The sequence below is a fragment of the Anguilla rostrata genome, chromosome 16 (genome assembly GCF_018555375.3).
Source record: "Anguilla rostrata isolate EN2019 chromosome 16, ASM1855537v3, whole genome shotgun sequence".
Taxonomy (NCBI): Eukaryota; Metazoa; Chordata; class Actinopteri; order Anguilliformes; family Anguillidae; genus Anguilla; species Anguilla rostrata.
In genome coordinates, this window is record NC_057948.1 from 544,363 (window position 1) to 567,944 (window position 23,582).

The 23,582-nt window shown below is 43.8% G+C and overlaps 1 protein-coding gene across 1 annotated transcript in view; it reads left to right on the forward strand.

Annotated features, from left to right (window-relative positions):
- The window catches only part of LOC135242604 (diacylglycerol kinase zeta-like), a 152,977-nt gene that overhangs the window by 96,462 nt on the left and 32,933 nt on the right, over positions 1 to 23,582 (forward strand). Inside the window, exons 28-31 of the mRNA XM_064313754.1 lie at positions 2,790 to 2,831; positions 5,409 to 5,478; positions 12,962 to 13,002; positions 13,775 to 13,971. Coding sequence (XP_064169824.1) covers positions 2,790 to 2,831; positions 5,409 to 5,478; positions 12,962 to 13,002; positions 13,775 to 13,971 — 350 coding nt within the window. The remainder of the gene's footprint in view (positions 1 to 2,789; positions 2,832 to 5,408; positions 5,479 to 12,961; positions 13,003 to 13,774; positions 13,972 to 23,582) is intronic.

The window sequence follows — 23,582 nt, forward strand, 5'->3', positions numbered from 1 at the left end:
TTACTCTTATAGGAATGTTCAGCACTGACCGGTGCAGCTCACCTAAACTGATGGTCTTCAGTTACTGTGTTAGCTGAGTAGTCCTCACTGGGAAATTAGCAGATAGACAGCTCCTCATTGGTTACTACTGAGACAGACAGGTCCTTACTGGTCACTACTGAGACAGACAGGTCCTCACTGGTCACTACTCAGACAGACAGGTCCTCATTGGTCACTACTGAGACAGACGGGTCCTCACTGGTCACTCCTCAGACAGACAGATCCTTACTGGTCACTACTGAGACATACAGGTCCTTACTGGTCACTACTCTGACAGACAGGTCCTTGATGGTCACTAACTTAGACAGACAGGTCCTCACTGGTCACTAGTCAGACAGACAGGTCCTCACTGGTCACTACTGAGACAGACAGGTCCTCACTGGTCACTCCTCAGACAGACAGGTCCTTACTGGTCACTACTGAGACATACAGGTCCTTATTGGTCACTACTCAGACAGACAGGTCCTTACTGGTCATTACCTGAGACAGACAGGTCCTCACTAGTCACTAATCAGGCAGACAGGTTATTACTGGTCACTACTCAAATGGACAGATCCTCATTGGTCACTGCTCAGACAGACAGGTCCTTACTGGTCACTACTCTGACAGACAGGTCCTCACTGGTCACTGCTGAGACAGACAGGTCCTTACTGGTCACTACTCAGACAGACAGGTCCTTACTGGTCACTACTCAGGCAGACAGGGCCTCGCTGGTCACTGCTGAGACAGTTTTATTTCTCTTTAGTTTCAAATGGACTGCCAGACACATCTTCACCCATTGTTGGTTTGGAGGATGCTTCCTTTCTTGACCAAATCTCACATTTTTCAGGAACATTTGAAAACCTGCTACTGTTTTTCCTGAGCACAGCACTGACCGGTGCAGCTCACCAAAACTGATGGTCTTCAGTTATTGTGTTAGCTGAGTAGTCCTCACTGGAAAATTATCAGATAGACAGCTCCTCATTGGTTACTACTGAGACAGACAGGTCCTTGCTGGTCACATCAGACAGACAGGTCCTCACTGGTCACTAATCAGACAGACAGGTCCTTAGTGGTCACTACTGAGACAGACAGGTCCTTACTGGTCACTACTGAGACAGACAGGTCCTTACTGGTCACTACTGAGACAGACAGGTCCTCACTGGTCACTACTCAGACAGACAGGTCCTCACTGGTCACTCCTCAGACAGACAGATCCTTACTGGTCACTACTGAGACATACAGGTCCTTACTGGTCACTACTCAGACAGACAGGTCCTCACTGGTCACTACTGAGACAGACAGGTCCTCACTGGTCACTCCTCAGACAGACAGGTCCTTACTGGTCACTACTGAGACATACAGGTCCTTATTGGTCACTACTCAGACAGACAGGTCCTTACTGGTTATTAACTGAGACAGACAGGTCCTCACTAGTCACTAATCAGGCAGACAGGTCCTCACAGGTCCTCATTGGTCACTGCTCTGACAGACAGGTCCTTAGTGGTCACTACTCAGACAGACAGGTCCTTACTGGTCACTACTGAGACAGACAGGGCCTCGCTGGTCACTGCTGAGACAGACAGGTCCTCCCTAGTCACTACTCAGATAGACAGGTCCTCACGGGTCACATCAGACAGACAGGTCCTCACTGGTCACTAATCAGACAGACAGGTCCTTAGTGGTCACTACTGAGACAGACAGGTCCTTACTGGTCACTACTGAGACAGACAGGTCCTTACTGGTCACTACTGAGACAGACAGGTCCTCACTGGTCACTACTCAGACAGACAGGTCCTCACTGGTCACTCCTCAGACAGACAGATCCTTACTGGTCACTACTGAGACATACAGGTCCTTACTGGTCACTACTCAGACAGACAGGTCCTCACTGGTCACTACTGAGACAGACAGGTCCTCACTGGTCACTCCTCAGACAGACAGGTCCTTACTGGTCACTACTGAGACATACAGGTCCTTATTGGTCACTACTCAGACAGACAGGTCCTTACTGGTTATTAACTGAGACAGACAGGTCCTCACTAGTCACTAATCAGGCAGACAGGTCCTCACAGGTCCTCATTGGTCACTGCTCTGACAGACAGGTCCTTAGTGGTCACTACTCAGACAGACAGGTCCTTACTGGTCACTACTGAGACAGACAGGGCCTCGCTGGTCACTGCTGAGACAGACAGGTCCTCCCTAGTCACTACTCAGATAGACAGGTCCTCACGGGTCACATCAGACAGACAGGTCCTCATTGGTCGCTACTGAGACAGACAGATTATTGCTGGTCACATCAGACACATAGGTCCTCATTGGTCGCTACTGAGACAGACAGATCATTACTGGTCACATCAGACAGACAGGTCCTTACTGGTCACTACTCTGACAGACAGGTCCTTGCTGGTCACTACTCAAATGGACAGGTCCTCATTGTTCACCAATCAGACAGACAGGTCATCACTGGTCACATCAGACAGACAGGTCCTCACTGGTCACTACTGAGACAGACAGGTCCTTACTGGTCACTACTCAGACAGACAGGTCCTCACTAGTCACTAATCAGACAGGTCCTCACTGGTCACATCAGACAGACAGGTCCTTACTGGTCACTACTGAGACAGACGGGTCCTCACAGGTTACTGCTCAAACAGACAGGTCCTCATTGGTCACTACTCAGACAGACAGTTCCTCACTGGTGGCTGTGCACTCAGACTGTGTGAAATTCGGGTCCTCCTTTGGGTTGATGATGTGACACTCTTTCACAGGACATCTCCTTTCAGCTACGCCCTCAGGGACTGGTGCTACAGGTGTGTAAACCAACTGGATGCAGAGTGTGTGTGAATGTGGTGATGGTGATGATTTAGCATATGATGTTGATGCAGGTTTCCTCACTACAATTCTACATCTAGATAAAAATCATTATTTTGGTATAAAATGGACATGATTTTAAACAAAACTAAATAAATAAAAAAAAAACAAATCTTGTTGCATCCCTCCCTTTTCAGCAGCTGATTGGACACATTAAGAACAGTTCAGTTCAGCGTACTTCCAGGGATTTGAGTCCTCCTGTTTCGGTATCATGTATTGGTGTTAGCTTTACCCATTGTTTATTTTGTTTATTTTATTTGGATCCCCATTAGCTGTATAATAAGACACAGCTACTTGTTTTGGGGGCCGCACAAACAGAAGGAAAAAAGAAAGAAAAAACAAATGACTTGTCCATACAATATATAACATGGAAGATGTTACATGAAAGATGTTTCTGCTATGTACTGTATAGACAGGAACAATTGCATTTATCCAATTCCATAAACTAGAAGAGAAGTACATTTTAGACAATTCCCTTCTTTGAAAAAATGTTAATACTGATAAATACAATGAAGGCCCTCAGTGACATCACTGTGTAAAGTGCTGCTATCAGCTTCTGCAGTGTTGATATCTTTGTGCAGTGTTCATATCTTTGTGCAGTGTTGATATCTTTGTGCAGTGATCATATCTTCATGCAGTGTTGATATCTTTGTGCAGTGCTGATAACTTTGTGCAGTGCTGATGTTTTTGTGCAGTGTTGATATCTTTGTGCTTTGCTGATATCTTTATGCAGTGCTGATATCTTTGTGAAGTGCTGATATCTTTGTGCAGTGTTGATATCTTTGTGCAGTGCTGATATCATTGTGCAGTGCTGATATCTTTGTGCTATGCTGATATCTTTGTGAAGTGCAGATATTGTTGTGCAGTGTTGATATCTTTGTGCAGTGCTGAGATTTTTGTGCAGTGCTCATATCTTTGTGCAGTGCTGATATATTTGTGCAGTGTTGATATCTCTGTGCAGTGTTGATATCTTTGTGCAGTGCTGATAACTTTGTGCAGTGTTGATATCTTTGTGCTGTGCTGATATCTTCATGCAGTGTTGATATCTTTGTGCAGTGCTGATAACTTTGTGTAGTGCTGATGTTTTTGTGCAGTGTTGATATCTTTGTGCAGTGCTGACATCTTTGTGCTTTGCTGATATATTTATGCAGTGCTGATATCTTTGTGCAGTGCTGATAACTTTGTGCAGTGTTAATATCTTTGTGCAGTGCTGATATCATTGTGCAGTGCTGTTATCTTTGTGCTATGCTGATATCTTTGTGAAGTGCAGATATTGTTGTGCAGTGTTGATATCTTTGTGCAGTGCTGAGATTTTTGTGCAGTGTTGATATCTTTGTGCAGTGCTGATATCTTTGTGCAGTGTTGATATCTTTGTGCAGTGCTGATATCTTTGTGCTGTGCTGATATATTTATGCAGTGCTGATATATTTGTGCAGTACTGATATATTTGTGCAGAGCTGATATCTTTGTGCAGTGTTGATATCTTTGTGCAGAGCTGATTTGTGAATGTACTAATCGGGACCCCCTCTGCCCTTGTGCAGTTAGCATATTCTGCCACTTTTTCTCCATGTTCTGCTGTGCTTCTCAACATGGCCTGCCCTTGTTTGTTGTGAGCATGTGGTGGCTCTGTGATGAATGTATGGTGATGGTGTCAGTGATCCTGGAGATTCAGATAGGACACGTAATGCTGGAGGATGGCTGCTTTCCTTCAGAAAATGAGCCTTGTGGCTTTGGTGAAGGTTTTTGTATTGTTGCTTGTTGTCACAGTCCAAGATTCTCTTGACAAAGTGTATAGGGAGCCTCCCACCATGCAATAAAACAGACCACTGCACAATAAGACTCAGCATGTACATTTCTATGCCTTCCTGTTGACATGAAGCTTATAACTGTAATTACTCTGAAGAAAAGACTTCCCCTCCCTGAGGGTGTCATTTGGGGCTGCTTAACTCACTCCTGCTGTAAGTCAGACAAGGAATCCTTTGAGTAGTGACTGTCCATCTGTCACAAAAGCTCAGTCCCTCTTGCCTGCAGCCTTCGGGGCACAGGCTGAAGAAAACGCCATTTTAGAGCATTGGATGTGAGGGCAGGAGGGGGTTAGAGGCAACACACGTTGGACTTGTATCATAAAAAAGAAAATGGAACAAAATGTTTTTCCCCCCCAGCCTTTTTGTAACTCTGGGGGTTTTTTAATCATGGCTAACCCATGCCTTTCTGTGCCCAGTGAACTGAAGCCCAGAGTGCGGTCAGGGATTAGATGCCAAGCTTTTTTTCTGTGGAATCAAAGCCCTCAAAAACTGCTTAGCATTTTATACAAGCCCTGGCAAAATACCAGACTAGAAGCACTGACTGTCTCACCTACATCCAGCCCCAAGAATTATTTCTTTCTCAATTAATAACTTTCATCAGAAGTCTCTCCTGGGATTTAGGAGGTGTAAAATGTTTCTCCATCTCATTGGTGTTTAGTCAAGAGAGTGGGCTACAGTAGAACTAATCTAATTTCCCTTTTTTCTCCTCAGGAGGGGAGTGGGGCTAAATCAAAAATGGTGTCTTCACAGAAGCTTTCCCCAAAATGGTGTTTTCTGGACTGTGAGTATAGCTTGCCACGCTGTCCACACATGGCTGTTCACACCACACAATTCCCTTAACCATCCTGTAATGTATGTGGGCTTACACCTCAAGGTCACAGGAAGTGATTGGAACTGGAAGGTTAATTCTCAGAAATCGGGCATTGGCTGGACGAAGGGCATGTTGCTACCCAGAGTTCTGTATGGGTTTATTCTCAGAGAGCTGGTCCCTGCTAGCCCTGACTGAGTCAAGCTGGCTTGCTTTATCTGTCTACAATAGGTATCACACACAAACATGCTACTCAAATATCCCAAACTGGGTGGGGTCGTTATTAACATGGTTTTTAAAAAAGACCTCCAGACCTGAGGAGATTCACAGGACCCTGCTGGTCATTCAGGTTTTAGTTGTATCACGGTGAAATCTGCAGTAGTTTTATTAGATAAATTGGGCAAGATCCTGGTTCAGCATGATTCAATTTAATTAAAGATAATTATGCAACACTTTTTCATTTTTGATGACATCAACAGGACTTGTACCAGTGTGGAATTAGGTCTGCCAATTCAATTAAAACACGTTCCATTAAACCAGCCATTTCTGTATTAAAAGAGATAGTTTGATCAACAGCCTTGATACAAACAGTATTTATGAACAGTACATAAAAACAAGAATTTTGTGATTAAATTATTTTGATTATTATTCTGACTTAAATTAAAAAAGAAAATTAAAAACTGAGGTTTAATTCTAGTTTTTGTTCATTGTCAGATTTTTACTGTGTAATATATGTCCTTAATTGGATGAGCAGTCAAACTGCTACCAGTTCTGTACGTAAGCCAGCTTGCTGAAACATGCTTCAGCCATAAATCCTGACTCATTCTGGTAGTCATTTGGCATGGAATTTACCCATGCTAGGACCATCAGGGGTAAAGTTCCATCCTTGGGCATCAGTGACTATTGAAATCATTGACATTTCAGAACAGAGCAGGAGTTGTCAAGAATTACTCTATATATTTCTCTTGATGTCAGCTTAATTTAAGGTGCCAAAGCTGTTCTTTGCCCTAAACTCAATTTTAGCCAAGTGGATTTTGCATTGTTTTTATACCCGTACTAAAATAATCTCAGATTTCCTAAATGGGTTTGTTTTTTTAGGAAGCCTTATTTATGTTCCCATGGAAGCATTATGTTTTGGCACCAGCGTTTGCATTAGATCAGGAAAATATGAAGACAGAAGCCTTTCTGCAGTGTTCTAGAGCTTCTGCTCGTATGAATCCAGTGTGGTTGGCCTGCCAATCACCCAAAATCCTCTGCTCTTGTGTAGCCAGTGTGGATGGCCTTCCAATCACCCAAAATCCTCTGCTCTTGTGTAGCCAGTGTGGATGGGCTTCCAATCACCCAAAATCCTCTGCTCTTGTGTAGCCAGTGTGGATGGCCTTCCAATCACCCAAAATCCTCTGCTCTTGTGTAGCCAGTGTGGATGGGCTTCCAATCACCCAAAATCCTCCAGCTGCCTGAATGCTCCAGATTCCGCCTCACAAAGGTGCTTGCACTCGCCTTAAAGACGAGCTTATTACCGCCCAGCCTCAAACAGGCTTATTACCGCCCAGCCTCAAACAGGCTTATTACCGCCCAGCCTCAGACAGGCTTATTACCGCCCAGCCTCAAACAGGCTTATTACCGCCCAGCCTCAAACAGGCTTATTACCGCCCAGCCTCAGACAGGCTTATTACCGCCCAGCCTCAGACAGGCTTATTACCGCCCAGCCTCAGACAGGCTTATTACCGCCCAGCCTCAGACAGGCTTATTACCGCCCAGCCTCAGACAGGCTTATTACCGCCCAGCCTCAAACAGGCTTATTACCGCCCAGCCTCAGACAGGCTTATTACCGCCCAGCCTCAAACAGGCTTATTACCGCCCAGCCTCAAACAGACTTATTACCGCCCAGCCTCAAACAGGCTTATTACCGCCAGCCTCAAACAGGCTATTACCGCCCAGCCTCAGACAGCTTATTACCGCCCAGCCTCAAACAGGCTTATTACCACCCAGCCTCAGACAGGCTTATTACCGCCCAGCCTCAGACAGGCTTATTACCGCCCAGCCTCAGACAGGCTTATTACCGCCCAGCCTCAAACAGGCTTATTACCGCCCAGCCTCAGACAGGCTTATTACCGCCCAGCCTCAAACAGGCTTATTACCACCCAGCCTCAGACAGGCTTATTACCGCCCAGCCTCAGACAGGCTTATTACCGCCCAGCCTCAGACAGGCTTATTACCGCCCAGCCTCAAACAGGCTTATTACCGCCCAGCCTCAAACAGGCTTATTACCGCCCAGCCTCAGACAGGCTTATTACCGCCCAGCCTCAAACAGGCTTATTACCGCCCAGCCTCAGACAGGCTTATTACCGCCCAGCCTCAGACAGGCTTATTACCGCCCAGCCTCAGACAGGCTTATTACCGCTAGGCCTAGGACACATCTTACCCAGTTTACTGCCAGCTCTCTGGGAATTGATTAAACTAATTATGAAAGAATGAATCTAAATATCAGACAAGTTAGGAGATTCAAAACTGAGTGATTTATTGGCGAGAGGTACAGAGCAGACAGTGATGATGGAGAGGGGCGAGACAGGAACAGTTTGGGAGGAGACGGGGCGCAGGTGCGTGGCCGGGTGCAGGAGCTGGTTCGGACGGAACGGCGCAGGGCGGATCGTGGCAGGGAGCTGGCTGGAGTCGGACCGGAGACGGAGCCGTCACAGGGCTGGCAAGATGAGGACTGGACTAGACCGGACCGGACTGGACCGGACAGGGCTGGACTGGATCGGACTGGACTGGACTGGGAGGCCGGCGAAGGGCGAGTTGGATCCGGCGAGCTAAACTAAGACGGTAGACGGGACAAAGACAGGACCGGGAACAACCATGAGGACAGGACTACGAACAGGACAGGTGACAAACATTCAACAAGACAGGGAGTGGACCGTAACTGGCAGTGAAGGGGAAGCAGGCAGGTGCACAGATCTGAGAAAGAGAACAGAAAAGCACAGGATTACTTTAAGCGAATTTCGGGGAGCCAACGTGGAGTAGGTATCAGATGGGCTGAGAAAACGACCTGGCGAAGATCTGTGGGTGAGCCGAGAATAAATGCAGGAGAGGAAGCGTGCGGAATGTGTACAGGTGAGTAACATTAACCTAGATGCCGGGGCTGAGGGCGAGAGTCCGCCTACACTGCAACAGAGAACAAAGATCGTACAAGAAAAGACAAGATACGTGATGCTAACAAAACATGAGAAACACAAGGGATATGACAAAATAAGCATTTCATCTCTATCAATGGGAGCATCACCACATTCACAGATGTCTCAAAGCTCCCAGGAAGGTGAGATCAGTGCTGCTTTATGAAAGTATTAAAGCGTGATGGTCACAGCAGAACACTAACCATTTCTCCCTGCTGATTTCCACTTGAGCCCTTCTGTCGACAGCGACCCGTCATTGCCCAATAAATGCAGGCATAACAACATGCCCTGTGTCCTTTATTTGGGTTGGTGTCATTTGGGTGTGGTCCAGAGGAGTGTACGGTTGCTTCGTTATTGATTCTCCTCTGTGTCAGGTGGACGTTGATTTCTGTCTTCTGTTGATTTCTGCATCAACTAATTGGAGTCAATTAGCTAATTAGCTCTACACAACAATGCCTGTTCACTTGTAAATAATTTTATAGTAAAACTGTTTGTGTAGAAGACAACATTAGTCTTTTGTGAGCTTGTCAAAGCTAAAATGTGGGATGATTGGCACATCTTCTCCCTTATTTTCTTCGTCTGACGTGCACCCCCTGCAGGCCACAGACAGTGAGCGGCAAACCAAAGCATTCCAAGGGGCCGATATTGTAGAATTCATTCATAAATGCATTTGTGAGTGTGCTCATATTGTATTCCTAATTAATATATGCATCACAATTTTTTTTTTGCCTCCATGAGCACAAATAATATTTGACTTTCAGTTCTCATCCTCTAGGTGTCACTGTAGGCAGTCAATCAGGAGCAATTGGGGAAGCAGTTAAAGGAACACCACCAGTTGTATAATTAAGATGCAACTGAAGGGCTTGTAAATGCAGATCTCTATCCAATCCATGGGGGTCCAGTTTTATCCAGGACTGTTGTGTTTGCATGTTTTTATTCTAGCCCAGCAGTGGAACACCTGATTCAGTTAATCAAGCAAGGTCTTGTGTAAAGAATAGGATTAGCTTTTAGTTGAATCAGGTGTTGTTGTTCTGGAGTAGAACAGAAACCTGCGCCTAAACTGGCCCTTGTTGTTTTAGACTTGACACCCCTGTGGAAACGGAATGAAACGGAACTGAGATGATTAAGGTACATAAATATATTTACTAGCTTCGGAATGCTGCTCTCTTGCTGTTGGGGGAAGGAACTACAGGTTTTTTTTTAAGTTTATAAAACCTGTACCCTCAGGTAGGTGTGATAATTCTGCAGATAGGGCTCATGCTGACTCATACACCTGGGGTTATTACGAGGATGACAGTGGGTCCTGTGTGCATGTGGAAATCCCCTTAAAAAAGCAGCGGCCCCGCAGCAGGGCAGGCTGGTTCAGCTCGGCTCGACTCAACTCCCCGGGTACAGAGAGAAATGCCTGCCTGGCCCGCACAACGTACTGTGGACGTGTCCGACCTGACCCAATAGACCACCGTATCCGACCTGACCCAACAGGCCACCGGGTCCGACCTGACCCAGCGGGCCACCGTATCCGACCTGACCCAACGGGCCACCGTGTCAGACCTGACCCAACGGGCCACTGTGTCCGACCTGAACCAACGGACCACTGTGTCCGACCTGACCCAACGGGCCACCGTGTCCGACCTGACCCAACGGCGAACCATGTCTGACCTGACCCAACGGGCCACCGTGTCCAACCTGACCCAACGGGCCATCGTGTCCGACCTGGCCCAACGGGCCATCGTGTCCGACCTGACCCAACGGGCCAAAACGGGTAAAATTTTTTTTAAAAAGAACTCTGCAGTGGAAAGAAATTAACACTCTAGCAATGACAAGAAGTCTCTTATTTTGGTTTTGAAAAGCTCATAAATAAAAACTGTTCTTGTGTCCCTATGTAAAATGTTTTACTATAGTCTAATGTCTGTAATTTATTATAGCCTATAATTTACATCTTCAGCTGTTCGGCTTCTCAGTAAAACAAACAGAGATCTCCTAACACCTGCCCTGGCCTCACTGCATTAGCTTCCAGATTCTTTGAGCTTTGATTTGAAGAAGACCTTACTCATCACTTTTAAGGCAAATCTTGGTCTAGCCCCAGAATGCATTGCAAATATCAAAAGTACGTACCTTAGAGCCTCAACTAAAGATCTCCTCTCTGTCCCAGATGCAAATTTTAAATCAACAAGAAGCAAGGTTCCATCCATCCATCCCTTATCATTATCTAACCTGCTTATTCCTGGTCATGATTATTGATAAATAGACTGCATTTATATAGCGCTTTTATCCAAAGCGCTTTACAATTGATGCCTCGCGTTCACCAGAGCAATTAGGGGTCAGGTGTCTTTCTCAGAGACACTTCGACATGCCCAGGGCGGGGAATTGAACCGGCAACCCTCCGACTACCAGACAAGCGCTCTTACCTCCTGAGCTATGGGGGAGGGGATGGGGGATTATATAAAAATGTCTAACTCTGTTGTCTTTTAAGTCACATTTTTAAATTGCTCATTACCTTATTTAACTTTTTTAATTAGGTTATGTGCAGTATGACTGTTGCATTTCTTTATCTTGTCTCTACTTTTATGGTGTAAAGTGCTTTGTGTGCCATGAAAGAAAAACACTCTACAAATAATATTGTTTAAATAGTATTTTATTGCCAGGCAAAGTTTGACTTCCTTAAGGCTCAGCATGCTGCCATCTGTAGAAAGAAAATCTCTACATTCTGTCCTAACCCAAAACCAAACCCTAACCTTCTAAGTGCTGCATTCTCCCCTAACCCAAAACCGAACCCTAACCGTTTGAATGCTGCATTATCCCCTAACCCAAAACCGAACCCTAACCTTCTGAATGCTGCGTTCTCCCCTAACCCAAAACCAAACCCCAACCCTCTGAATGCTGCATTATCCCCTAACCCAAAACCTAACCCTAACCTTCTAAGTGCTGCGTTCTCCCATGTAAACGCTCACAGAGCATTATCTGAGACCAGAACCTTCTGAGACCGGAACTTTCTGAGACCAGAACCTTCTGGAATGTGTTTCACTTCACTTTGAAGCTCAGTAAGGCCTGTTCATTGAGTGGCAGGAGCAGATACTGATAACCACTCCCACTGAAGCCTCTGCTCTTCGTCCGGGGGAAAGATAGCAGCTCCTTGAGATCCAGCATGCTCTCTCTAACACAAGGAGAGCTGCTCAGTTCCTGGAGGGCCAGTGTGTGCACACATTTTCATATCCACCAATTACCCCTGGCTCAGTTAGCTCATTCACTCAATTAATTAACATTGCCAGTTTGCTCATAGATTGGACCACAATACATGTGGCTGAACTCAGACAATACACATGCTGTGGCTCGCAGCTCCATGATTAGGAGCAGACGTTGGCAGGAGATCCGTAAGTAGATCCGAGCCCCTTTCCCGTGTCCTGCTCTAACACACCCACCATCCCCCTGCTGAACGGTGTTTCGCGGCGGCTCGCCACCGGCTGGAGAGGTCGGCCATGGGACGTCCGGTCTCATCACAGCCGTCCTGCGTTTACCGTGTGGAGAGCGGGCTGGCACGCTAGGCGTGGTGGTGGATCGTCCTGAAGCATTTTTCTGGATTCCCCATTCAGACTCCTTATTAACCGCACCATCGATCACAAGCGCTGCTGTGCATGCAGTCACCCAGTTCTTTTCACTCAAACTCTCATGCGGCCAGTTGCGTTGGCATGCGTACCGCTCTGATGACCTCACAGATGCGGTAATGGGCTCCGGTCATTCGGTCAATGTCTGGCACTGCCGCCAGAGTCTGGCAGGAACAGGCCAATCTGGTGGGAGATCTGTGATGGCTCCTCAGTCCGCACTGCAGCACTATGCCAAACCAGAGTCATTCAGGGACTTCATGCCATATGACTTATTGATCTGTTGACAGAGATGGAATTCACTGCTTTGCCAGTTATTCCTCTTAAAATCAAGTCTCTGTTAGATAAAGTCAAAGTCAGTTCCACCTACTAGGCTTGACTGGAAACATTTGAGACTTCCTTTAATATTATAGAAAATGTGAATATTGTTGCTTAGAATTTTTTTTTTTTGTAGGATTATGCTTGGTTTTCATGTACATGATTCTATTTAGTATGAAGGTATCTGTTTATGTCTCTATATCCCATTTTGCGCATAGCCAGGATAACGATTTCTGCATGAGGTCGTTCAACCGTCGGCATCGATGTCTGGCGACCAACCCAACTGCTTGGGAATGGTGGCATCAATTGTAGCGCTTTGATAAAGGCTATAATCGCCATTTACCATTTACCATGTCTTGTTTTCAGCTACAACAGCTGATCGGTTTTACAGAATTGACCGAGCACAGGTACGTCTGATTTTCCAAAGCAAATATTAGTTAACTGATATTTAACGGATATATAAACTGTTGTCTACAATACAATTACTCTTTTAAATGTATATCTCATTGCATGTTTCCAACTAGGGTTGTGTTTGAATACGATAAATAACTTTGAGAACATTTGTGATTGTGGTTACTGTTACACAGATCCATTTTGGGAAACTTTAAGGCCTTGATTTTGGCATAATCTTTGCTTTTTATCATTGATGATGTGCTGCTGAAATGGCTGAAAGAAAAGATCCAGTCCCTCAAATAATGGCTCTCCCCCCTTGGCCCCCTAAGTTTATAGAGGAAAAATGGAGAGGCTTGCTTCTTCTGACCAAGTCTCTGTCATTGTTTGATATGAATAGACATGTTATTTGTGAAAGTAGATATGCACAAATGTTGTTATTGGTTAAAGTAGATATGAGCAGATTTCACTGATTGAAGAAGATATGAGCAGTTGTTTCAATTGGTTGAAGTGGATATGAGCAGTTGTTTCCATTGGTTGCAGTAGATGTACCGATTATTATTATTTTAAGTGTATATGAGCAGATGTTATTGGTTGATGTTTTGTGTGTTTCATGAGGTCAGAAGGGACAGGACCTGATGGTTGCAAGTGAGAGTCTGTAGTCACTGTAGTTACGAAAGTGCTGTGAAACCATGAAAGTGCCAAACAAGGCGGGGAATATTGCAGATGGCGACCGTGCCCTCTGACCATCGCCTCACGCTCTGTGGAATTTCCATTGCTAAATCCCAGGAACACTTGAACTACGTGATGGAGATCTCACAGGAAGAACTTTTTATCCTGGACCCCGAGCTGGTCGTCACGGAGACCATGGGCACCTCCCCGGGCATGCCTGACCTGGTGGACTCTTCCGGAGAGTGCCAGGCCACGACGCGGCAGTTTGCCTTCCCATCATCCTCCTGTTCTCCACCCACCTCCCCGATCCCGAGGTAAGACCTCAACTTTTCACTGACCTTCCAACGGTAAAGTTTCCCTCTCCAAATGTTAGTACGGACACTATAAATAAAAATAAAGATAAAAGTGTCACCCATTTGTTCTGCTTGGTCTAGCAATGACGCTGTAAAATAGTTGCTTTTCTGAATTTTACTGCCACACATTAAACACTTGGAAGGATTCACTTTTTCTATTAAGTTTCATTTTAGTCTTACCCTCCTCATTATTTAAAAATGATCAGATGTTTAATTTCTCATGTTTTAAAGTGTAACCTAAGTAAAAGCCACATTTTATGCTGAGTCATCAGTGCTCAGCATTGATAATTAGCGAGTCTATACTGCAGTGTTCCTACAGTGTGGTCTTTGGTAGTAATCAGCATAGGAACGTCCGGCTTCATTTGAATTTAATTATGGTGATATAAACCTCGGGTGGAATCTTTTCTTTGATGCACACTTGATACAGCAATAAAGCTGTCTCCAGAGGATGTGGTTCACTGATTTTGCACCGCTGAATTATGGGTGATTCTTGGAGAAGGAACATGTGGATCTTTACTTCCCCAGTGCATTTCCCATCAGCTCAGTTAATCATGTCCACCTCTGGCCAGACTCTGTCAGAACCCCTGAAGACCCCACATACTTGGAGCACTCACTGTCCGTACCCCACAAAGGTCTGAGTACAGTCAGTAGAACAAGGGGACAGAGGTGGACACAATAAAGGCAAACTAAAGTATTCTATTGATATGAGGGACAATAGAATGGGGATAGACTGGTTATGATGCTGGAAAAATAAAAACAAAAGGAAGTCCACAAATCATGGAATGCATTGGTTAGAATAACTAAAACAGCAGTGACGGTGAGTGCTGGTTATTATCTGGCTGTGCTTCTTTATGGGAACCAAAACATATCCGCCCATTACTACTGGAACTGTTCTATTAGGTGTTAAAGTGAAAAAAGAAATCCGCTCACTTTTCTCCATATGATTAAGACATTTTTTTATTTGAAAATGAGCGACATGCGTCCGCAGTGTCACCCTACACCCCGATGAAGGCATTCTGCTGAAGCATGCTGGTGAAATGGAAAAAAAAATTATCTCGTGGAGAGAATTGTGCAACTTTCATTTTCATTATTCTCTTTCATTAATGATCATTAAAAAAAGCACAGAGAGGAGTGAGTGAAGCCAGGTGAGAGTAGCACAATGATCAGTGAGAGGAGTAGAGTGAGAGGCTTGGCCCTGCTTGAAACAGAATATCTAACCCTTTAAGATGTGAGATCACAAATCAAATGTAATTAGAATGTTCTTAACTGAAAATTTTAATGCTAAAGTATGAATCACTACTGTTAGCTTAGAGCAATGGAGTTCTTGAACACTGACTTAGAATTGTGAAAAACATTCCAAAAACCTACACTTCAAAGGGCTTATAAAAGGCCTGTTTGGACCACTGCAGACAATGATGAGGATGAGGGTCTGGCCATGGTCTGTTCTGTTGTGGCTGTGTGTTACCATGCCACACATCAGAGTCTGCATGAACCTAGGCCTGCAGTAGTCCTGCCAGCCAATCAGCACTACACACCATACGCAGTCACCCAATCAGCACAGCGCACTACACATAATCGCCATATCAGCTGGCACTGTGAGCATTCAGTGCAGCATGTTTCAGTTTCTAAAACACTTTGTAACATTCTTTTCATTTTGTGCACAACCCAGATCTGACTGATTTGTCATTATTAGAAAGTCTGCTGAACTTTGATGAACCTTGTTAAGCTTTTGAAGTCTGGCAAGTTGACAGTGCTTTTGGCTTGGTTTCAAGGAGATGGTGAGACAATTCAGGACATCTATGGACAGCCAGGCCTGCTCTGAGTTATGATTGTCTGCCCTGATCACATGGTACCTGGGGTGCCAGAAGGGGGGTTTTTAAACCTTGAAAAAAAAATCTGTGATTCAGACGCCATATTGGCCAGAGTTCTCGTCTATGAGATGACCAGTCTTTGAGTAAATTCCATGCTGGCCAGAGTTCTGGTCTGTGGGAGGAGCAGTATCCAAGGTTCTGGTTATCAGTCGAAGAGATGTTTGCACATTTAGCAGTAAGATTGATGGTATTTTCATTTTCAAGTCAAGGCACTGATCTCATTTGTAAAAAGCCTTGTGTACATTTTATTTAGAGAGAGAGAGAGTGAGAGAGATATGAATACATTCACTGCACTGAATTAGACCGGATTTATTCAATGGTCAACAATGGACCAAGGGTATCACAATGAATTGCCTACTCTACAGCTGACAGGGTTCGTACGGTCATGAAAAACCTGGAAAAGTCATTGAAATTTAAAATGCAATTTCCAGGCCCTTGAAAAGTTATGGAAAATAATATATTTTTGAAAGGTTTTGGAAAAGTAATGGAAATATAGCTAAAGTTGCATCATAGTGTGTATAGTAATAAAACGTAAATTGACCAGTAACCTTCGCGGTATTTTGGTGGTGTGAGAAGTTAATTTGGTCCGGCTCAGTCTGTTTACAGGCACGCCTCTGCTGAAGAAGCAGTTAGTAAACGTAGTCCCTACTGTGCCGACAATATGCCAGGGAAGTGCAGCTTCAATAATATATCAGGGCTCGAAATTAACTTTTTTACTTGGTAGCACTGGTGCTCCCAACTTCAAAAACTTAGGAACACCCACCGAATTGTAAGGAGCACCAACAATATACGCAATAGATTTTTTATTGATAAAAAACGACAATATAACAGTACGGTTTACAAGTAACTGTTAAACTGTCACGCATAAAATGTGTCGACTCTTCAAGGAATTGCGTGTTATGCATTCAAACGACAAAGCGCGTCACATTAATACCGCTAATTAAATCAACCGCCAGTAAACTGCATCGGAGAAATTAGCTGGGTCGCTACACAAAACGTCCGCTTCAACTTTTCAGCTTTCGATAACGCCAATAAATTGAACATACACTTTTGTCTTCAGGTAACATTAGTTAACGCGTTAGCTCTCTGTGTCGCGTGACAGTGGAGTGCAGCGAAAGGGAGTGATTGAAGGCTAATATTAACCAATTTTAAATCAGCATTAAAGGTAAGAATGTCAAGCTCGCGATTGGTTAGAAGGGTCACCGTCAGCTCACAAGGGACATTCTGAGTGTACTAACTAGCGAATGTACAGAGAAAGAGATGTTCGACTGGAAAAAAAAGAAGAAAAAAAAGGTCGCACCAGAACAATTATTTGCACTCGCACAAATGCTCCCAATTATATTTTGAGGTCGCACAGATTAAATTTCGGGAGCAATTTCGATCCCTTTTTGAGACCTGTATCTAAGTCTGGTGTTTAGTTTTTTTTTTATTGCTAAGACACATTTAATGAAACAATTCCCCTTTTTCTCAGAACTATTAACACAATCCCAAAACTACACATCAATCAGCACAAACCTCAAACATCCATGCCAAACTCAAATGCCAATCTTCTCAAAAACATATACTCTTCCATCAAAATTAAACTTTGCCTTCAAATGGCACACACAAGCCATCGAAAACACAGACAATGTAGATTACCCATAACACACCAGTGAGATAAATTCAAAGCACTAATGCAAAAACCTTTTATAGCAGTGCGTCAGGAGTTATTTTCTCCTGGTTATTCTACTTATTTTATGGTTTTCAGATTTTGATCTTTGTAATGCTACACTCCTAACAAATGAGGGAGTGTGCAAATTTCCAAATATTTTATTTGTAGTACTGAAAAGTGATGCTGAGTGAAAAGTACTGTACAGTAACCACAACACAGCTGAAGGAACAAAAAAGTAGTATTTTCAAAGGAGAGTAGCATTCATAAAATAATGCATATGCAAAAAAATAATGTATATGCAGCACTATAAACAAAAATAGCAATACAATCTAAAGAACATATAGTCTGTAAATACACTTCAACATTACATAGCATATCCTCTCACAGTAGTACAGCAGATACAATATGTAACATTACAGTAAATTATAGTACCTGTTTTCTTGTCTGAAAGTATGGACAATGGATGCCCCTGTGAAATGATTCAAGTTTGGCTGAACTCTCTGTCCAGCTTCCCTCATCATCATACCATGTACCAGCACATGGTCAATCAAGGTGGCACGTATTTCGTCTGGGACAAATTGTCTCCTGCCTCTTCGTCTCCTTTGTCTTCATGATCTTTGGACAGCTTGTCCATTTTGAGGATCCATTGTTCAAAAGCACACAGACACAAACTGTGGCCCTATTTATTGATCCAGAGATTGTGACCGGTGTGTAAACAATTTTGCTGCCAAGTGTTTGCATCTAGAGAAAGGTGTGTTACCTGAGTTTAGGTTGTGATGACTTGAGTTAACTGTTTTGACTACTAGTGTTTTTTGCATGAGCACAGTGTGTAACCAGTGATTCATGTGAGCATTTGTTTGTAGAGATTTGCAGAAAAAGTTCAACAATTTGCAGCATGTGTTAAAACAAGTGAAAAGTGTTTATAGTTTTGAGAGATGTGTTGGTCCTCTGAGAACTGAAGTAATAATTTGGGAGTTTTTGCTAAAAGAACCAGTTTTAGTGTGTTAGCAATCGAGAAAAACTGTATTTGTTTTAGAGAGGCACCATATGTTTCAGATGCAGACCTAATTTTACTTAATGTTATTTATTTATTTATTGACCTTTCAGCATTATTACAGGTTCATAAAGACAGTTGTCATTAAAAACACTGAATTATTTTGCTGTTACAATAAAACATCAATACTAAGTAGACAAAAGATTTTAAATATTGCAATTATCTAAGTTAAGATCTAATCTCGTATCCAAAATTAAAATTTAAAATCCGCTGTCATTTAGGATCTGCACATATAGGGGATTCGTGATCTCCTGTATCTCTCAGTTCGACATCTTGGGATGGCCAGTTTGTTTGAGTTCCTTGTCTGACGACCTGTGAGCTCCTCCCTGAGGGGGGGTAGCCAGTCACTGAAGTTGGACTTTAGCAGCTTTCTGGCAAAGCCAAGACACAGTTGAGTGCATCTCTCTGATAGAGTGCACAATCCGAGAGTGCAGAGAGCCTCTGGGTACCCTGAGTACCTCTGGCCAAGTATGATTTTACAAGCCCGTTTCTGCGTGCTTTCCAGCCTTTTAGCCTGGTCTGTAGTCAGGGAACTGTGCCAGACAGGGACTGCATACTCCAGCACTGGGCGTAAGTAGCCTGTGTAGATGGAAACCAGTTTGGGTCTTGGACACCAAATTTCTTCAGGCGACGCAGAGCAAAAAGCTTCCTGTTCGCTGAGGTCAGCATGTGGTCCACCTGACTGTCCCAATGCAAATTACTCTGGATGGTGACCCCCAGGATCTTGACAGTGTCACAGACTTCCAGGATGTTCTGGTCAATGGAGAGAGTCGGCAGGGCGGGTGGATGCCTCATGTGGGTGACATGTAAAACTTACATTACATGGAGGGTCCAGGGTAATTGGAGCTGTTACAATAAATAATTCTAAATCGTCCCACTGAGATAAAGTTATTTGTTTTGGTCATGGAAATTCAGTTAAAGGTTGTGGAGAAGTCATGGAAAAGTCATTGAAAATCATTGGTGAAAAAGTGTATGAACCCTGAGCTGAACATTAACCTGGAGAAATGAAATGTACAACAGTGCTGTTTTACGTCATAGCATGCTTACGCTAGTCCCCCAATGTGGACGAGTGTTTGTCTGTATGCTGACAGATGTCTCTGAGGGTGGTGTATTCCGTAAAGAGTTTACACTGGGTTCTGCCTGCAGGAGAAGACGATGGTGAATGAATGTTTGTTTCATGTTTTCAGGGACTAATATAATTAAGAGCAGAAGGGAAGACTGCTCTTAGAAGCAGCTGCTCAGGTGTACAAGAAGATTGCATTCAAAGGCAGAATGGAGAGAACAGGAAGGGCGTCTGTTTAAACACATTTACATGTATTTACAAGGCTTTAAAGATGCATTTTTTTTTTAGCTTGGCCAATTTTTCACAGTTTTAAGCCTTTTTCAGTCACAGAATGGTGTGCGGTGGAAGCAGTGAATTAAGCAGTGTTGTCAGCAAAACAATTTCCGGGTGCTGTGGCCCGAACCCGCCATTACCGTGGCGACGGAGGCACTCCGTATTTACCCCGCTGATTACTGTTATTTTTACTGGATTTAGAAAGAGAGGGGCAGGAGGAGGAGGGAGGGGTCAGACGGTGGGAGGTGAGGAGGGGGTAGCCGAAGTCCCGGAAAGCAAAGGCGACGTGGCTCGGTTCTGAAACCTTGGTCCAAAGTTAGAACAGCCTGAAGACAGAGAGAACAGGGCTGGGGGGTGCGGCTCATGCTCCCCCATGCTGCACATGCCCTGATGTCTGAGTATAGGGGTGTGAATCATGTTCGTGGAGGGCTGTATTCAGTTTTAGGCTGAAAATTGTTGATTAGTCCTTCAGATATTTACACAAACTCCCGGGTCCTGTCACAGACTGTCAGTAACATTGCAGAGGCTTTTCTCCTCTGTTCAGATCCACTCAATGCACTGTGTTCAGATCTACTTAACACACTGTGTTCAGATACACTCAACACAATGTGTTCAGTAAACCCCACATGCTGCCTCTGACTGGACTAGTATCCCACCCCCGACACCCACATTTAGGTCTGTGTGAGGGAACAGACAGAAATTTTCAATATCTGTCTTCTGTCTTTATTCTCACATTCAGAGATTTATTGAAGCAAATGAAAAATATTCTGGCATGATTTTGATGCATTTTGAATATTTTTTTTTTAAATATAAATAGGGAGCTCCAAATGCCACCAAATCAAAATGTGTTTTGTTGGGTAGCCTTTAGGTGGTGTGTGTAAGAATCCCCCCCGATACACCAAACAGCGAAGTATCTGGGTGGCGGAGGGCCCCAGGTTGTCTGCCTGTGCTACTGAAAGAGAATTTAATGATATCTTGGTAAATAAATAAAGGCAATCTGTTTGTCTTTGGGGGCTCTGATAAGGGCAGGCTCCTTGAGTCTCCCCCCCCCGTTCGTGCGATATGGGAGGCTCAGGGTCCAGCGCAACAGAGCTGTTTAAGGCTGATTGCAGGGAGGAGATAGAGGCTTTTGAAGCAGGCACTGGGATTTTGATGCTGAAGACAAGCAGACTGCTGAGGACACACCCTTTTTAGACCCAGTCCCACCCGGCGTAGGCTACTAGGCTGAGCATGTTGTATGTGAAGGTCATCGGAGGCAATATTTTCTCCTGGTTATTCTACTTATTTTATGGTTTTCAGATTTTGATCTTTGTAATGCTACACTCCTAACAAATGAGGGAGTGTGCAAATTTCCAAATATTTTATTTGTAGTACTGAAAAGTGATGCTGAGTGAAAAGTACTGTACAGTAACCACAACACAGCTGAAGGAACAAAAAAAGTAGTATTTTCAAAGGAGAGTAGCATTCATAAAAATAATGCATATGCAAAAAAATAATGTATATGCAGCACTATAAACAAAAATAGCAATACAATCTAAAGAACATATAGTCTGTAAATACACTTCAACATTACATAGCATATCCTCTCACAGTAGTACAGCAGATACAATATGTAACATTACAGTAAATTATAGTACCTGTTTTCTTGTCTGAAAGTATGGACAATGGATGCCCCTGTGAAATGATTCAAGTTTGGCTGAACTCTCTGTCCAGCTTCCCTCATCATCATACCATGTACCAGCACATGGTCAATCAAGGTGGCACGTATTTCGTCTGGGACAAATTGTCTCCTGCCTCTTCGTCTCCTTTGTCTTCATGATCTTTGGACAGCTTGTCCATTTGAGGATCCATTGTTCAAAAGCACACAGACACAAACTGTGGCCCTATTTATTGATCCAGAGATTGTGACCGGTGTGTAAACAATTTTGCTGCCAAGTGTTTGCATCTAGAGAAAGGTGTGTTACCTGAGTTTAGGTTGTGATGACTTGAGTTAACTGTTTTGACTACTAGTGTTTTTTGCATGAGCACAGTGTGTAACCAGTGATTCATGTGAGCATTTGTTTGTAGAGATTTGCAGAAAAAGTTCAACAATTTGCAGCATGTGTTAAAACAAGTGAAAAGTGTTTATAGTTTTGAGAGATGTGTTGGTCCTCTGAGAACTGAAGTAATAATTTGGGAGTTTTTGCTAAAAGAACCAGTTTTAGTGTGTTAGCAATCGAGAAAAACTGTATTTGTTTTAGAGAGGCACCATATGTTTCAGATGCAGACCTAATTTTACTTAATGTTATTTATTTATTTATTGACCTTTCAGCATTATTACAGGTTCATAAAGACAGTTGTCATTAAAAACACTGAATTATTTTGCTGTTACAATAAAACATCAATACTAAGTAGACAAAAGATTTTAAATATTGCAATTATCTAAGTTAAGATCTAATCTCGTATCCAAAATTAAAATTTAAAATCCGCTGTCATTTAGGAGTCTGCACATATAGGGGATTCGTGATCTCCTGTATCTCTCAGTTCGACATCTTGGGATGGCCAGTTTGTTTGAGTTCCTTGTCTGACGACCTGTGAGCTCCTCCCTGAGGGGGGGTAGCCAGTCACTGAAGTTGGACTTTAGCAGCTTTCTGGCAAAGCCAAGACACAGTTGAGTGCATCTCTCTGATAGAGTGCACAATCCGAGAGTGCAGAGAGCCTCTGGGTACCCTGAGTACCTCTGGCCAAGTATGATTTACAAGCCCGTTTCTGCGTGCTTTCCAGCCTTTTAGCCTGGTCTGTAGTCAGGGAACTGTGCCAGACAGGGACTGCATACTCCAGCACTGGGCGTAAGTAGCCTGTGTAGATGGAAACCAGTTCTGGGTCTTGGACACCAAATTTCTTCAGGCGACGCAGAGCAAAAAGCTTCCTGTTCGCTGAGGTCAGCATGTGGTCCACCTGACTGTCCCAATGCAAATTACTCTGGATGGTGACCCCCAGGATCTTGACAGTGTCACAGACTTCCAGGATGTTCTGGTCAATGGAGAGAGTCGGCAGGGCGGGTGGATGCCTCATGTGGGTGACATGTAAAACTTACATTACATGGAGGGTCCAGGGTAATTGGAGCTGTTACAATAAATAATTCTAAATCGTCCCACTGAGATAAAGTTATTTGTTTTGGTCATGGAAATTCAGTTAAAGGTTGTGGAGAAGTCATGGAAAAGTCATTGAAAATCATTGGTGAAAAGTGTATGAACCCTGAGCTGAACATTAACCTGGAGAAATGAAATGTACAACAGCGCTGTTTTACGTCATAGCATGCTTACGCTAGTCCCCCAATGTGGACGAGTGTTTGTCTGTATGCTGACAGATGTCTCTGAGGGTGGTGTATTCCTTAAAGAGTTTACACTGGGTTCTGCCTGCAGGAGAAGACGATGGTGAATGAATGTTTGTTTCATGCTTTCAGGGACTAAAATAATTAAGAGCAGAAGGGAAGACTGCTCTTAGAAGCAGCTGCTCAGCTGTACAAGAAGATTGCATTCAAAGGCAGAATGGAGAGAACAGGAAGGGCGCCTGTTTCAACACATTTACATGTATTTACAAGGCTTTAAAGATGCATTTTTTTTAGCTTGGCCAATTTTTCACAGTTTTAAGCCTTTTTCAGTCACAGAATGGTGTGCG